Source organism: Choristoneura fumiferana, chromosome 11 (genome assembly GCF_025370935.1).
Source record: "Choristoneura fumiferana chromosome 11, NRCan_CFum_1, whole genome shotgun sequence".
NCBI lineage: Eukaryota > Metazoa > Arthropoda > Insecta > Lepidoptera > Tortricidae > Choristoneura > Choristoneura fumiferana.
The window spans coordinates 1,981,150-1,997,919 of NC_133482.1; the positions used below are offsets into that span (position 1 = coordinate 1,981,150).

Consider the following 16,770-nt stretch of genomic DNA (forward strand, 5'->3'; position numbering starts at 1 on the left):
CTGCAAGCACAGCTGCTTCACGGCAGGATTAGCGAGCAAGATGGTTCATACAAAAAAAAACTAACTAGGGATTTTCTGTTCAGTTATTATCCATAGTTTATCACTGAACTGACTGTGCATAAATCATCAATGTACAAATAATATAACAACAATTGTAATAAAACTTTACCGAATGTGTTTATGAAATAATGCATTTTTTTAATGTAATTATCACCCCGACATCTTACCCACAGTAAAAAAACGTTAAGTTAAGACCCACTAGATAACCACATCACATAATTATTTAAAAGCATTAATTACTATCTAGACTGATCTACATTCTTGCCGTTTTTCTTATAGGTAGGTACTAGTCAATAAAGATTTATAAGGCAAGGTGCAAAATGATCGTGATAAAGTCAGTAAAACGTTATCAACGGCAGCGCTATCGTCAATCTAGGCTTTTAGCTCAAAAAGGTCATGACAGCCCTAAAGGTCTAACTAACAACATTATAAAAACATTAATAATACTCATCATACCATTCTATACCTTATCAATATCGCATAAAGTCTACATCAGATCAAAGCCGACTTTGAAAGTATCGCTTAATTTTTACGACGACTAGCTAAAACAAACCGTTCCATCTATGATTGCTAGTAGATAATAGTTACATAAATGAACTTTATCACAATGTAAGAGAACTGGTTATTGATCGGAGAAAGCACCGTCATGTTTCGCATACTTAACTTAATAGAGTCATGAACGCGAGAATTTTTTACCGTTTTACTGTTTTATAATTGATTAAAAACGTTATTAAAATATTTAAAAAATAATAATTAAATAGAAAAGCGCAGTAAAAAAACTTAAGTCGCCTTTTGTTGCATTTGTAACATAAAACGAAACAAACAAATGTTAAAAACGCGTACAAAAGTCCCGAATCACGTTTCTTGTGCACAAAACGCGTCTATGAATTTATACGAGGAGATTAAAAACTTTTTTCATCTCACTGCTCAAATGAGCCGTGGATCAGAAACATTGTTAAAAAAGCAGCTGTTTACTTTAAAAAAACATTTCTGTCTCAAATTCGTCGGATCGCATTTATTATTGTAACAGTTGATATAGTCACAACAAGCGACAATGGCAATAACTAATAGCAATCAAAATACGTTTACTATTCAAATTTATTGGACGTTGCGGCAATAAAAATCTCAAGAGTACTAAATAAACAAAACTAAAAATAGAACATGTCCCGACCGCGATTTTTGACCCACTGTGCGTTACTCTTTGGGAATCGCATTGACTTTCGTTAGTGTTGTTTAGGCTTGTTTTTTTAACCCAGTGGTTAAAATACGCGTGTGTCGGGACAAAAATAAAGTCGAGTGCGATGAATAAGTGAGTGTTCTGGCACCCCAGTCCCAGCGGGGAAGCGTAATAGTACCGTTTAATAACTTAGCGGCAATGTTTTGGTACCTATTGTTGGCGTAATTTTTTAAAAGGTTTGTTTAGCTCGGTATTCCAAATTTAAACTGGAGAAAATTATAAATTATTTCTTATAATTATGGCTACTAGCGATAATTAATTTGGATTATTTTTAACCCCCGACGCAAAAAGTGGGGTGTTATAAGTTTGACCGCTGTGTCTGTCTGTGGCACCGTAGCTCTTAAACGGGTTAACCGTTTGAATGAGGTTTTTTTATTTGAAACCAGGTTTTCTAGCGAGGGTTCTTAGACATGTTTAATCAGAATCGTTTTAGCCTTTTTTGAGATACTGAACTTTGAAGTGACAAAGTCGGGGGTTTTCCAACTTTTTACCTGAGAACCTGAATACAACGCTTGAGGTCCCAGGCTCTTGGGTATTAATACGCACGCGCGTGTGTGTGTGTGTGTGTGTGTGTGTGTGTGTGTGTGTGTGTGTGTGTGTGTGTGTGTGTGTGTGTGTGTGTGTGTGTGTGTGTGTGTGTGTGTGCGTGTGTGTGTGTGTGCGTGTGCTAAAACAATGTCAATGAAGACCACGATATAATTTATAGGAATTTTATTTAAACTGTCTTAGCTATACCTAAAGGCCTTTGAAGCAGCGGGTAAACATTAATTATATTTTTGCTTCTCCATTAGGCAATGTTGCGAACTAATACTTTCCACATTACCACTAATAATCGACACATTGGAACCCCCGGGGTCGCGGGGTTCGAAGGGGTTACTTTCCGTAGGGTTAACGCATTACCGGACATAATCTTGATTGATCTGGCCCGTACAAATAACGTTGGTTTGCCCCTGGTGTATGTATGGGACAGTGGGGGGGCCGATTGCACTTTTCTGGAGCATGCGCGTAGCTCAAACGGTCGGGTACAGTTTATCGAAATCTGTTTAGCATTTGGATTGTTTTTAACCTAGAAAAGTTTATCGCCCATGTTTTTATTATTAACCCCTGATGCAAAAAAGGGGTGTTTATCGCGACGCTGTCTGTGTTTAAGACTAACCCCCTCCCCCCGCACTAGGCAGCCTATCATTTCAATACCTAGGGGGTAGTACTAGGCTAATTGCTGTGAAATTACAGGGCATAAGCGATACAGCTTGATCGTGTGCCTTAAAGTAAGGGGAAAAGGTCGCCGGCCCCTGTAATTTGAAAAATTAATAATTTTGTGGGGGGTTTTCTTGATAAGTGGGGAAGGCGTGAGAGAACGCGACTGGGTTGTATTTGTAGTATATATTTATTAGCAACAACCTTTTTTTTTCGCAAAAAAAATATTACAGGACACTTGACGACAATAAGCTAGTCCCAAAGTTAGCAAAGCTAGTTCTATGGGCACTAGGCAACCGATAAACATACCCAAGACGCGAGAACAAACACTCGTAATTTTCAGACAAATATCTGCCCCGCCCGGGGATCGAACCCAGGACCTCAAACTACGTAGTCAGGTTCTTTAAACACTAGGCTATACGGACGTTAATTAAGCAAATTCAGTCGCAAATTAAAGGTTTTAACACAACTTTTCGATTAAGTCCCAGATCCAAGAACTTACTGAAATTTTTATCTAAAAGCTGCAATATCAACGCTAAATGGGTCAATTTTTATTTTATTGTCATTTTTTTTTTCATTTTGAGTTCCTCATTTTATACTAAATTTTCAGTTTAGTTACGAAATTTCCATACATTTTGTGCAACTCAATGGAAAAATTTGTAGGACATAGTGTACTTTACCAATTCACCAAATTGCATTGAAATCTGAGAAAAGAAAGATATCAACAAGACAATAAAAATTGGGCCAAACATCACAATGTTAAGATCTTTTAAATAATTAATTACATAATACGGTGTTTTCCAAAGGACTCGACGTACCCCTAAAAGTGTAAGTATAACGATTTTAAATAAACTAAATATTATTATTAACACACAAGAGAGGCTTAACATACGCAGCATCCTAAAGTATTATTTTTTACAAAATATTGAATTCCAATGGCAGATGTCCGTTAATCCTTCTTAACAACTGGAAGCAAAAAACCAAGCTAAACTGACCCCTATACCGTTACACTTAACATCGCAACGGAGCTCAAGTAACGCTGGTCATATGAATTCATAACATTTTTTTCTTTATTTTCGATGGCTGTTTGCGTTCGTTCTCATGCCAGATTAAAATAAATAAAGTTAGTTCTACTTATTAAGAATTCATGGATCATTGGATAATGCAATTTTTTTAATCGTTCGCATTATTTAAGAGGCTATAGAATTTAAACGGGTAAATACTTTAAATAAAGAGTGGATTCAAAGTTGTACGAAGGTACCATCAGGCTAATATGTGGTCTACCACCCTAAAGTTGATAATCGTTTGCACGTCATAAAACAATATTGCCAATAGACGTGTCTGTCAACTTGAAAGTTCGACTTTATCGACATTTTCATTTGATAGGAACTTGTTTAAAAATTGATAGACCACTAATTTGGCTGTTGGTACTAGTTAAGGCAAAATAGTAAACTCAGTCATACTTAGATAAAGAAAATTTTAACTTAACAGGAACTTGGCAGGCGTTTATAAAGCCTCCTTCAAAGTACCATTGCTTACTTATACATACTTGTTTATCCTTAGATGGACTTTATTTGAATCTTAAATCCTATGGTTACGCCCTCGGGCATTATAGAGGTACGCTATGGTTGTTATAAAAGGTTTAACTTCTAACTTCCTACCATAAAACTATGTAGAGCTACTAAAACTTAAACCACTAGGTTGTTCTCTTTTTTTTTAATCGATATTTTTCTATCACTAAACACATACATACATATAATCACGCCTCTTTCTCGTAGGGGTAGGCAGAGACCACTTCTTTCCACTTGCTACGATCCTTACATACTTGTTTCGCTTCGTCCACTATCATTATTCCCTATCACTAAAAATCGTAAATATGTGGGTACTTTAAAAAAAAACTCGTTTCTCAAATCGATAAGTAGACTAACCTGAACCTTGAAGCATACTGAGTAAAGTTCTCAGAGTAAGATTATCGGTTTTGAGATACGAGCTCTTAAAAGTAGTAACGATATGTCACATTGCGATAGACAATAAAATTAAAACCTATGGTGCCATAGGTCGTCAACTTTACCTCCCTCGCACTTTTATTCGCTTTTTACGGCCGTAGCATGCTGCTTTACTAACTAGGTAGATAAATGATATTGTTGGCCTAGGGAGTGAAATAGCGAGTTTTTTTTTTACTGCTATACTGTGTTGTAATGTTGTTAATTCGTTGTACCATAAGACCAGAAATTGTTTACTAAATATTAGTCAGAAATATGTGAAATTTGACAAACAGATGGACTTGTAATATTCACTTAAAAATAAATTTGCCTTTTCGTGTGTATATAAATAAAGTTAACTTTTCACAAAATTCTAAATATTAGACTGAATAGACTTAGTTTTCGAGCGAAAATCTAACCAAAAATTTCCTGTGATAATATATCAATACACTGTAGCGGTGGTTACCAAAAATACCTACACATTCGTAGGTAAAAACACCCCCTAATCCACGTCAGCTGCTTCTGACTGGCCCTCCCTTCACCCAACCCCTATTTACCCGAGACCTGTCGACAACTACACGCCACTCGACAGCAGAGCTCATCTCAAACTGGTCAAAACCAACAAATGTCCGGTGTAACCTGAGCTCCTAAACGCGTTTTGAATCCCAGCGTTGTTCTAAAAATGTTCCTTTAAAACGGGGGCGGGTAGGTCAGATCTAACTGGCATTTAGGACCAGGGATTCGACCTGTCAAATACATAATGAGTATTTTTTTTATTTTTAGCTGCCAGTAGGTTTAGGTACGATCGATGGCAGCCAGGTTCGTGCGAATTTCCGTTGCTTGAGGGTGGCTTTTTAATGAGATTATGGTTTTGGAGCATATTGCGGCCAGTATTATTTAGTTGTTTGTGTGCGTTAGTATAACTATGATGAGAAGCTAGGGTTGTTGCGTTAAAGTAAAATAAAAAAAAACTTAAACGGTGTTGATAGTTTATGAATCTGATGAAATTTTTAAACGTGTATGAAAGTTAATAACAATGACATACATTCAGTAAGCTCGTTAGTTAATTTACTGTTTTCGCGTATTGCAATGTAAAAGTGATCGCTAGACTGTCAGTCTATATCTACTGCGATTACAATGCGAATGGCTATTATACCATCCCATTCGTAATCCTTATTTCTTTACTAATATTATAAGTGCAAAAGTAGCTCTGCTTGGCTGTTCGTGTCTCTGTCTGTCTGTTACCTCGTCGCGTTTAAACTGCTGAACAGATTTAGATCTAATAAAGGACATAAGATAGTTTCTATAATACCAGACCAGACTGAATTTCATAGTTCGCGCGATATAGCAATAATTTAATATATAATAATATGTGTGTCGGTACATAATTTGAAACAAAATGAATTCTACTAAACTGTTATAACACTTACGACAATAATTTCAACTCAATAAAAATATACGAAGCGCAAACGATTATCACATTGTCATGTTATTGAAAGCGTTTATGACGCACCAATCACATCGGATCTCAGGGCTCAGGCAATTTGTACTGCACCTAGCCTCGATAAAAAAGATTATTTTGTACAGCCCTACGTCCGAATTCAATCATGACCGTTTACCATTTAAAAATGGAAGGTGCCGTGCGAGACGGGGTTATGTGTGGACGCGTGGGTGCGAACGCGAAGGAAGACGCGACGTGTCGCGAGGTATGCAGTGGACCTCGTAATTACCACAGCGTATAGGATGATGTGGAACCGAGTCACATACAATTTAGCTACATTGTAGTGCTGCTTCTGTCACAGTAGTTCTTACTCGCACTGGGGTATTTAGAATTTGATTAAAAAGGCAATTCGACGGCGCGTGCAATCGCATTCGTCAATTGTTTTTCGGAAAAAAAATCGCCGTCTTAGGTACATGGTTTAGTTTAACAGAGAGATGCTGTGATTGTGAATTTCAATGCGTTTGGTTAGATTGGACTTGAAATCTAAATGGCAAAAGACAAGTGGGTCACCTGAGGATAGCTAGCACCACCGCCCATAGACACCAGCAATACTAAAGGGATTGCAGATCCGCTGTCAGTTTAGAGGGGTAAGATTGATGTCACTAGACTAGAACAAAGTAGTGCAAGTTAAGTCAAGTGCTTGGTAATATGATTAACGAATAAGAACTACTCGTAAGATTATTAAGTCCAGCTCCAGCTTGCAAGTTTTCTAATGTTTTTTGCCATTGTTAACATAAAAAAGATTAGGTTATGTAACTTATTTTTATTTGACTTATCCGTGTTGAAATAACAGGTTGTGATTTTGAACGATTAAAATCAAGCAGCCTGTATGCGCAGGCGCGCACCTAGTGTATTTATGTCATTATTAACCGGTGCGAATTAATACTCATTTGGCGTCCACTTTTGTCGCGTTTGTTGCACGCAAAAACCGCCATACCGGCCGAGAAGCCGCGCGGCCAAAAACGGACCGCTAATCGCTCGTATTGTCCTGCTCTCTATAAATAAAAATACTTTTACCGTAACGGACTTTCAATTCGATCCGGCAAACTTTTGTAGAAACTATAAAAACACGAGGTACAACCCTAGTCGCCATCACTACCAAAACCCGGAAGCAACGAAAAGAAAACCCCTGACTCAACTAACCGTGAAAAAAATTCAATGTATCAACCCTTGAGCGCGGCGAAAACTGGCTGACCAATCACGACGAGGGGCTGTCGCATTGGCTTATTCAAATGTCGAACCCTCGAATTTAAATTTCAAACGTTCGAGTAAATCGTTCCAATTTTTCTGAATTCGAACATAATCCCGCCTTGAGTAAGGCCAGTTGGACTGCGACGTTAATGCTAACTGTGGTTTAACGCGCCTAGGTACGCGAGTGATGAAAGAGCGTAATGATTAGTTCATCGGCATATTAAAGCCGTTTTAAGTGGACAAAAACGCGACGTGAGTCGGTCGGCGTGTCAGCACTAATTGAGTGGCGCACGCTATCGCATGGTGTAACCGGGCTTGTCTCCGACTGCGAATTCCCGTACCACCTACCTATTTGATATTGTTTTCTTTTGTGACCTGGATTTCGTAATGTATATTCAGCCAGTGTAGCACACGTTTGCTGGTTTGTGGTCGGCCTCATCAGGAATTAGGTCGTGTTTTGAAGTTTCGGCGCAATAACTACCATTCAAAAATTATTTCAGCTGCCATTGATCACAAGATGAAGAATGTATATAACATATCATATTTAAATCTTTTTAATGTCACTGGCCGCTTTTATTTCTCCAGCCACAGAAAAAAATACTACGTTTCTGCATGACGTAACATTGTACCGGCGTTTCAGTAATTCTATTATCTTCGTTCCATTTTAAAACTTGCGCAACCCGTCTCGTTCCCGCATCGCTCTATCAATGGCGCTATCTCTTTCACTAATTAACTAAAATGGCATTCGGGACTGTGTTAATTGTAATAGTGTTTTTGAACTTGGATGAGTAAACACAAAATTAGATAAGTATGCCTATTACATGAGGCCGAAAATAAAATGCTGTCAAGCATCTGAAGTATTTTATTGTCGAATATTATTGTTCCGTGACAACTATAAGAAGTTAACATCAGTTTTAGCTGTTAATCGCGGTGATCCAACACGATGTTTCCTGTGTTTTTATTTAAAATCTTCAAGTTCAAAAACCATAACAAACTGAGTCGCAAAGACAAACACTTAACTTCAACTCCACAAGATTCAAGTGAAACCGAGAGTTTAAAAAGAATTCGCAGCAAAAACTCGAACGGGACGATAAAACGAAATCGCCGATGCGTTATCGAGAAAAAACGGAGCGAACGAGACAAAAACGAATGTATTACCGTCCCGCTCCGATATGTATGCGCTGGCGCAGCTGCGCTCCGCCATTTTTTTTTCAAATTGGATCAGAGTGACAAAGGAGGTTAAATTGCGCGCCTAAATCCTATGACAATTGATTGTGATATTGTCAGCGACAGATGTAAACAAGTAACTATTGTAAGCATCGGAGTCATCGCGATGCCGTTTGGCGGTTTTTGAGCCAGTACCAATTATTCACACGTTAGTTAATAGGCAGATCCTTAACTACCCTTATAAATAATTAAAATTGCGAATGACAGCGATTTAATTTCGTTTAAGATACAGTGCCGTAAGCCGTGGTGGCCTAGTGGTTTGACCTATCGCCTCTCAAGCAGAGGGTCGTGGGTTCGAACCCTGGCTCGCACCTCTGAGTTTTTCGGAATTCATGTGCGGAATTACATTTGAAATTTACCACGAGCTTTGCGGTGAAGGAAAACATCGTGAGGAAACCTGCACAAACCTGCGAAGCGATTCAATGGTGCGTGCGAAGTTCCCAATCCGCACTGGGCCCGCGTGGGAACTTATGGCCCAAGCCCTCTTGTTCTGAGAGGAGGCCTGTGCCCAGCAGTGGGACGTATATAGGCTGGGATGATGATGATGATGATTAAGATACAGTGTGTGACAGTTTTAAGGCAATTTCTTCATGGCTCATCGCGTAAGTGTAGGACATAATAATATACAGTGCATAAGCAAGTGTATCACTAATGTTATGAGTTACGAGACAGAATAACAACACTAAAAAGTTGATTGACCCTACTACACTCTGGCGTCCATTAGCTTTTATTTACGGTTGCGTAAACGCAAGCAAAGGTTCATAGGTACTTAGAAAAATTGTGCTAAAATCATATTATTTGTGCATACATTTATGTATTTATGTATGTTTGTTTACGCTCTATCGCGTGGCTGGTATATCACGCGCCCGCGCAAAGATCATGCGCGAGCGCTCGTCTGTGGCTAGGTTTTTTCCGACGGCGCTACCAGCCTGTAATTAAAATTAATCGCCAAGTTCTTGCATTATTGTAAAATAATTGGGTACTTCTACTGACTTTCAACCGATCAGTATCTTGTCGCATATAATGAGTAAATGAGAGTAAGCTTCAGATTTTATCAAATTGCGATTATACCACAGGCATATTGCATCTTTTTATAAAAAAATTACTACTTTAAAGGGTTTAGCTTTAGTGATTTTAACGGGTCCTGAAAAAAAAAACTACTTAAACTCCAATTCAATAAAATCTGACAATCCTGGCCTACTTATGGCTGTTTGTGATGTGACTATTATTTTTATTCCTTTTGATAATTGAACAGTACTGTCATTGTAAAATACAGATTCTATTGAATTGGTTTGACTGTTAGGTACTTTTGATTGAAAGTACTTTATTGTATAAAATAAGACTGGTTTTTGATTTATATAAAGACCAAAGTATTTAATACATGTATTCAATTCCATTGTACCATTGACAGTTAATGCCGATTTGTATGTGAACGTCCCACATGTCAACATTTTGAGTTTGTGTGGGAGTAACACTTGATCCTATTCTGGGTCAATATTGCACTTCGCTTAAAATTACTACAACACAGTAGGTAGGTATTGGAGCAAATGTGAAGTTGTGAAATTGTTGATATGACATCACTTTTATAAGTAGTTAATGTGTATTAATTAAAGTAGAAACGATAAAATAACATTTAAATTCAACGTTTACTTTTAATTATCAGCTTTTAAAAATAAGATGCAGCCATGTGTTTTTACGGACTTGGCGTTAACTACCGCGCCCACAGTCTTCAGTGCACACGGACAACGCACTGAGTCAAGATCAAGATTGATACGTTATTATAGCTTGAGCCATGCATCGATTCATTCGCATGCCGGCCACTTACTTGGCCCAATTTCGTAGATCAATTCACTCCTAAACATTTTTTTCGTGCTTTGTCTTTTTATTTTTGTGACGCTGTACTCAGTGGTCGTCGGTTGAGGATAGAGAGCCAATCTTCATGACAAATTTCTTGGGAAAATAATTTGATGGTTTCCCACTTGTCTTTCACGCCAATGTGCTAGAAAGAGACGAGTTCGTTCTATTATAAAAACCTGCCATGGCACGGCAAATGTTCCTAGAAAACGCACGTTACTTCTTTAGTCCTACTACTGCGCAAACTCTTCCAGACCTTCACTACACTTAGTTCGATGCAATATTGGGACAATCTTTTCCATATTTACTTATTTAAAATCGCCAGTTACACCGAGCGAGCATGCAAAATCTGAACACTCATAATTAGCTGAAAACCACGTCTAATTATAAAAAAAATATATAATACGAGTAGACAGTGGTTCTTAAGACCTGTACATTTGATATTGCTAGTAAAAATGTGTATGAAAAACCTAATTTCTTTGTTTGCTTGGCTGTGTTTTTACACGCTGCTTTCACCATTACATCCATGATTCAGTGACAACACAAAGGTGCCCCTAAAACCTATTAATATCGGTTTTATATGAAGACGAGTCAATTAACAACCATTCATGTAATTAAAAAATGCAAATACTTAATTATGGAATCGACATGCGCTTCTGAACTGTATTAATATCACGTACTTGTGTGAACAGAGCTAAAAAGTAACACGCAATGGGAATAATGCCTTTGAAAAAGCTGTAGCATAGACAATCCCAGCTGTAACAGTTAATGTTGCCAAGGCACGAGAAATGTTGCCTGCATTAAAAAATGTTTACCATTGATTTTTTCGATTTCAGTAAATAAATATCGTAGGACGATACTTATAATTTGTACTACGGGTACCTACTGGACAACGGATAACCATATTCATGCTAATACATACTTATATAAATTAAAATGTATGTATATGTTTTACATAACATCTGCCCCAACCAGGGATCGAACCAGAGACTTAACAAGCTTTGTATAGGCAAATCTTCACCACTACACTACCCGGTCGTGGACGACATCTGGATGATGTGGTAGTTTTAAGAGCCGAGGCCACAAGTTGCGGTTTGTTTTGAATTTCTCTCAGTGTTTATAAGATTTTACACTTACAACCAGATGCACTATTGAAGCACATATCGTACGAGTAATTACCATTGCCAATAACAAAAAGCATGTGAATCGACTGTCGGCGCACCCTTCCAATTATCATTCTTGCAATTATTTTTTAATTACTTGTCATTAAGAAGGGTTCTATTCAATACGATCTCGATAGTAATTATACCAGCCGCAATTCAACGTTTTAACGTTTCATAAATTAGTCGAGTCTTTAAGAAAAACTGGCTAAAGCAAATAAGGTGGACATAAAAATTACAGCAAATGTTTTAATTTATTAGCTTGTTACTTCTTAACTTTCAACGCTTATTTTTAATTAAATTCGAATCTTGCGTATCTGTATCCAACGTTTTCGCTCTATTAAAAGTGACCAACTTGGACTTGGTAAAAATGACCATTTAATTTCTTCAGTATTACTGATCAAAGAACGATCCCAAATAAAATTTAAATTATGTCAAACTATTCTTCTTTGATCAAATCTCGGACGATAATGTCGGATGAATGGAATACCTTTGCAAAAGCCATGTGACAGCTGTCACGCCAATGCAATTATTTGCAAAGAATACAAATTATTACACGGATGACAGCTGTTAACGGTCCATCATTCAAAAACAAGTGCAGTAGCCTTATTTTGAATCCTACAGCGCTAATTACAAATTGCATGTGACATTTACATTGCACTTCCATCTTAGTTCGCAACTGTTGCATGTTTATCAAAAAGCCTGGTCGGGGCCTTGTTGCTGCCATCTGCGCCCATTACTGCAAAGACCTGCTTATTATGACTACAGCAGTCATATTATGAGTCATTTTTAAATCTACACCTAATGACAACAAAAAAGCGTAATTCAGTGTCAACGCTCTTGTGCCTGTCAGCGAGTGACGCTGCATCGACACAAGCACTATATCAATCATCCCACAATCGCTACCCACTTAAATAAATTTATAACATATTAAGCACGTCGAAAATAAACACTTTACCGTTTATGATTTATACCCGTGATGAGTTACGAGCGACACTACCGAATTTTATCTCGATGCAACCGATAATTTTTATTGAAGTAATTAAAACGATTAGTGTAAGCGTAACTAGACGTGATAAATGGTTTATTAACAATGTTATCACGGCGATTTGAGTCACCGCTGTTACTGATTTTGTAATTTATGTCACGCTTCCTCAAGCCACAATAAATAATACCGGTCAGTTCTATGACTTCCACTTATCTCGCGCGGGTCATAAGCCACAGTTTACAATATAACAGCTATAAATACAATTTACTTCCAGTAATTACCACACAGTGAAGTCTTTGACTGATAACGAATCAATAACATACGTACCTACCTACTTAAGTTGAATATCATTTCATTAACCACAACAAAGTCACTTCCGCCAGAATTGATATTAAAACCTTTTTTGCTGCGAGTGAAGACGTCAGTTTCCGAGTCCTACCGCAACGTCAACGCCTATTGTGTTTTAAAAAAAATAAAACCGACTGTGGTATTAAAATTGTCAAAATTACACGGCCCTTGATTGTCGGTTGTATACAGATTACCCGTTTTACGAAAACGATTGTAAAATTACTCTATTTGTACGCGGAGTTTTATTGTTATTCAAATAATACGTGTTAGGTCGGTTCGGCTTGTCATGGTATTACTGGCCCGTAATGAAATATTGGATAAATACTATTTTCGAGCCGGCTTTCTACGTTAAACAACTGTATAAATTTCAACTTTCATGTTTTTTTGTGATAAAATTTTGGCCTTCCGCGAAACCTGCCCGTTAAGACGACAGTTTTTGCCCGCGCCAATAAAAAAAAAGGAAAGTAAATATTTCATGAGGCAACACTGGACCCGCTGCGCCGTAGAGGAGCGCAAGTTATGATAATTAAAACAAAAACGTAACGGATCGATTATAACCCACTGATACGAAAGTTAATTTACTTGACGATAAAATTTGAGTACAAACAAGCATAGAGTCAATCGACGCGATTACAGAAGGCAAACACCGCGACCGAGACGTGAACAATCGATACTGAAACGCCTACGAACCAATTCAAGAGATTTACCGTTACTAATTACGCTTTAGAATTATTAAAGGCATTACTGTAAGAAATTGCTGCTACTGATTTACGAGCCGCCATTTTGTGCGACATTTTAATATGCGAATGCGTTCGCGCGCTTTTTTGTTTTTTTTTTTTATCCTGATGGGTCGGCAGGTGCGATCGTACGAAGTTATTCCAGCCAGTGTTCTCGCGAGTAATTTCGGACACTGAATGGGTTTTGTGTATGGAATGGAAATTGGGGAAGCATGGATTTTTATTACGGGCCCTGCGTACTGCGGTGTTTTTTCGCGAAAAATGAAATCGAATTATCGAGCGCGATACTCGGTGCGTGGAATTTTTTTAAACCCTCGATCCTTTGTTGCTCAAAATGCTACTGTGACGCTTTTTGGTTTAGTTCAAAACTAAGCTTTTAAAACGTAAAAATATACGTAGGTATATAAAGTTTTTTTTAATTAATAGTTATGCATTACTTGCTCAATTGCTTAGCTATCTGCGCCGTCTCGCTATAAGATTAGGATGTCGTCATTAAAAAAAAACATAAAAGTCCATTGTTTAACAAACTAATGAGAACTCTATTTACATTTGAAAACAATGTGATTCACCATCTTTATATTTTTGCTATAAAAGCTCGCCCTACTAAATCATTTATTTCATAATGCAAGACCATCCGGTCTTCTCTAAGATTTGACCACACCATAAGTAGGTATATCGGAGGTAAGTATAATATTTTTTGGCCTAATTCAAAGTTTGGTAGATTGACCACTTCTTACAATTTGAAAGCAAATTACTAATAACAAACGCTGTAAAATATATCTAGATTAAGTTAGGTTTATTTCATAATTTTATTTACTAACCTAACCCATATAAAAGATCTTTCGGAACCTTATCAGTTTCAACTGTAAAGAAAAACCAAACGATCATTCGATCAAATAAATTAGGTCAAATAAATATTCGGCGAAACGAAAGCACAGTGCTAGACGTGTTCTTTGGTATTTTGACGTGGTACTGACCTGTTTGCTGAAGACAGCGATGTCTTCGTTGAAGGACTCTGATGAGCAGACGTCGCCGCCGGCCACGCCAGGGTCCCGCGGCGTGCAGGTCGCTAGTTCGCACTTCTCGAAGATCAGCGCCAGCAGCGGGAACAAAGGGTGCCTGGAACAGTGGGGGGGTGGTGATATTGCTGGCACAAATCATGATCATTTATTTGCTATAGATATAACCAGAGATCTTAATTTTAATGTGGCAGATTTTCATGCTTAACCAGGAATTCATAACACAAACGGGTATTGACTGCCATAATATTAGAGACACGAATTCGAAACTCAAATGGGTTGATGTTGCCATATATTTTAAATTTCGAATGTGTATTTTGTCATAATTATGTTTTATTTTCTGACACATTTTTATTTTGTTGTTCGTGAGTTTATTTTAGGTCTCATTTCAATTTTAACGATTACCACCCACTAAATAGTAAATACTATATAAAGGCCTATTTCACCACTCACTGATAAATTTTATGTGACTGATATCTGTTACGCCGTCTCTGTTTTTTCATCCGAATAAATAAAGATGGTATCACATTGTTTATTTGTCACATATAATTGTGGTGAATCAGATCCTTAGGATAAAAAATACTGAATCATGAATTTATTACCCTAAAATTATTAACTCAATAAAGTAAATTTCAAGACAAATGTTATAAATTTAAACAATAGGGTAATTGAGTGAGCGAGATGCGATGCAGATTGTGAGGACGTGAGCCGATAACATCTGCGGCGCGCGCGCCGGTGACAGCGGCGACATGTCACATTTGACATGTCTATTTTACAGAAAATAAAATACTATAAACTTTCGCGATTTTCACTCAACTAACTAGCCCACTATCTGATCTGAAAAAAAATCTTATGGGAATATTCAAAAATCATGTCCTATTGCGTGAACAGAGTACCAAACATCCATCCATCCATACATTCATCCTTATAAACTTTCTCTTTAAAAATATTAGTAGGATATCCCTAAAACTATCAACATTGACATAAAAACAAAGTAATAAACAAAGCAATGTACATATAATAATCGGACTCAAACACCTACGGTGAATTTTCTAATTAAAATTCTTTAAATCAAATTAAAACTTTACGAGTACACTTGTAGAAGTTAACAGCCGTTTTCCATCCAAGTTTTATGAAGATAGGTACATTACGGATTACCATACTAGTTGCGTGTACAGTAAAATCTGTTACGCGTCTCAGCACAAGCACACAAAAACACCGCAAAGCAAATAAAATATAGTACTGGCAACATTAAAAGAAAGCCATTAAAAATAAAAAAATAACACTGACCTTTTAAAAACAATACGGACTGTGTTTACAAGCGGAAGGAATTAAAAAAATCATTGTTTATGGCTGGCCAGTGAGATATATAACAGGCTAGATGCACCGGACCGTTGACTTAATGAATACGTAATTCCATAGAGTCACTGTTTATTTTTTATTACTTTAAGATAAGTAAGAATTATTCCGGATATAATCCGGATAGATCTCCATTTAAATTGTTAAATAGTTACTCCATATTTTGGCATTCACGTTTAACAAAACTGAAACGATTGCAAAATAGCTTAGGTTGACCAATGACAAATTGTCTAATTGGAATCTCTCATTCAGACATAGAAATAGTGTCATAACTTCATAATCATAATTGATGTTCACAGTCCGCTGAAACTCAAGCCGCACCTCTGACAAGTTTTAGTCAGATAAAACTAAACTCCTTACTCAAGTGTCTCAGCTCGCGCCTTTATGCTGATACCATCTTCATTTGACAGTCAATTCAAACGGCGGACAAAAACAGAATCAAAAGGCATTATATCTTTTTACCCTAATTAAAAAAAAATAGGTTTTCGGCACAACTTGCAAAGATATTTTTTTTAATTGAAAATACAAACTGAAATATAGATGCACAGAAAAACCAGAAAAATAAGACCAGCACTGGGAATCGAACCCAGGTCCTCGGTATTCCGTACCGCGTGCTATACCGCTACACCGTACCGTTACGGAACGCAGCACGCGGTACGGAATACCGAGGACCTGGGTTCGATTCCCAGTGCTGGTCTTATTTTTCTGGTTTTTCTGTGCATCTATATTTCAGTTTGTATTTTCAATTTAGGTTTTACGGGATGACCGTAAAAGTAAAAATTTGGAATTGAAATAAAAAATACAAAAAGATTCCAAAAAACAATCTTAATTTTTTTAAATGTTAAAAACCGCCAAGCGAATCGCCTGATAAAAATAAACTATATCGAAAATATCTGTGCATCTTGCTAGA

The 16,770-nt window shown here is 37.1% G+C and overlaps 1 protein-coding gene across 4 annotated transcripts in view; it reads right to left on the reverse strand.

Annotated features, from left to right (window-relative positions):
• The window catches only part of hth (Meis homeobox homothorax), a 385,579-nt gene that overhangs the window by 343,694 nt on the left and 25,115 nt on the right, over positions 1-16,770 (reverse strand). For all 4 annotated transcript variants that reach the window (XM_074094049.1, XM_074094048.1, XM_074094052.1 and 1 more), the window contains exon 3: positions 14,460-14,601. In XM_074094049.1, coding sequence (XP_073950150.1) covers positions 14,460-14,601 — 142 coding nt within the window. The remainder of the gene's footprint in view (positions 1-14,459; positions 14,602-16,770) is intronic.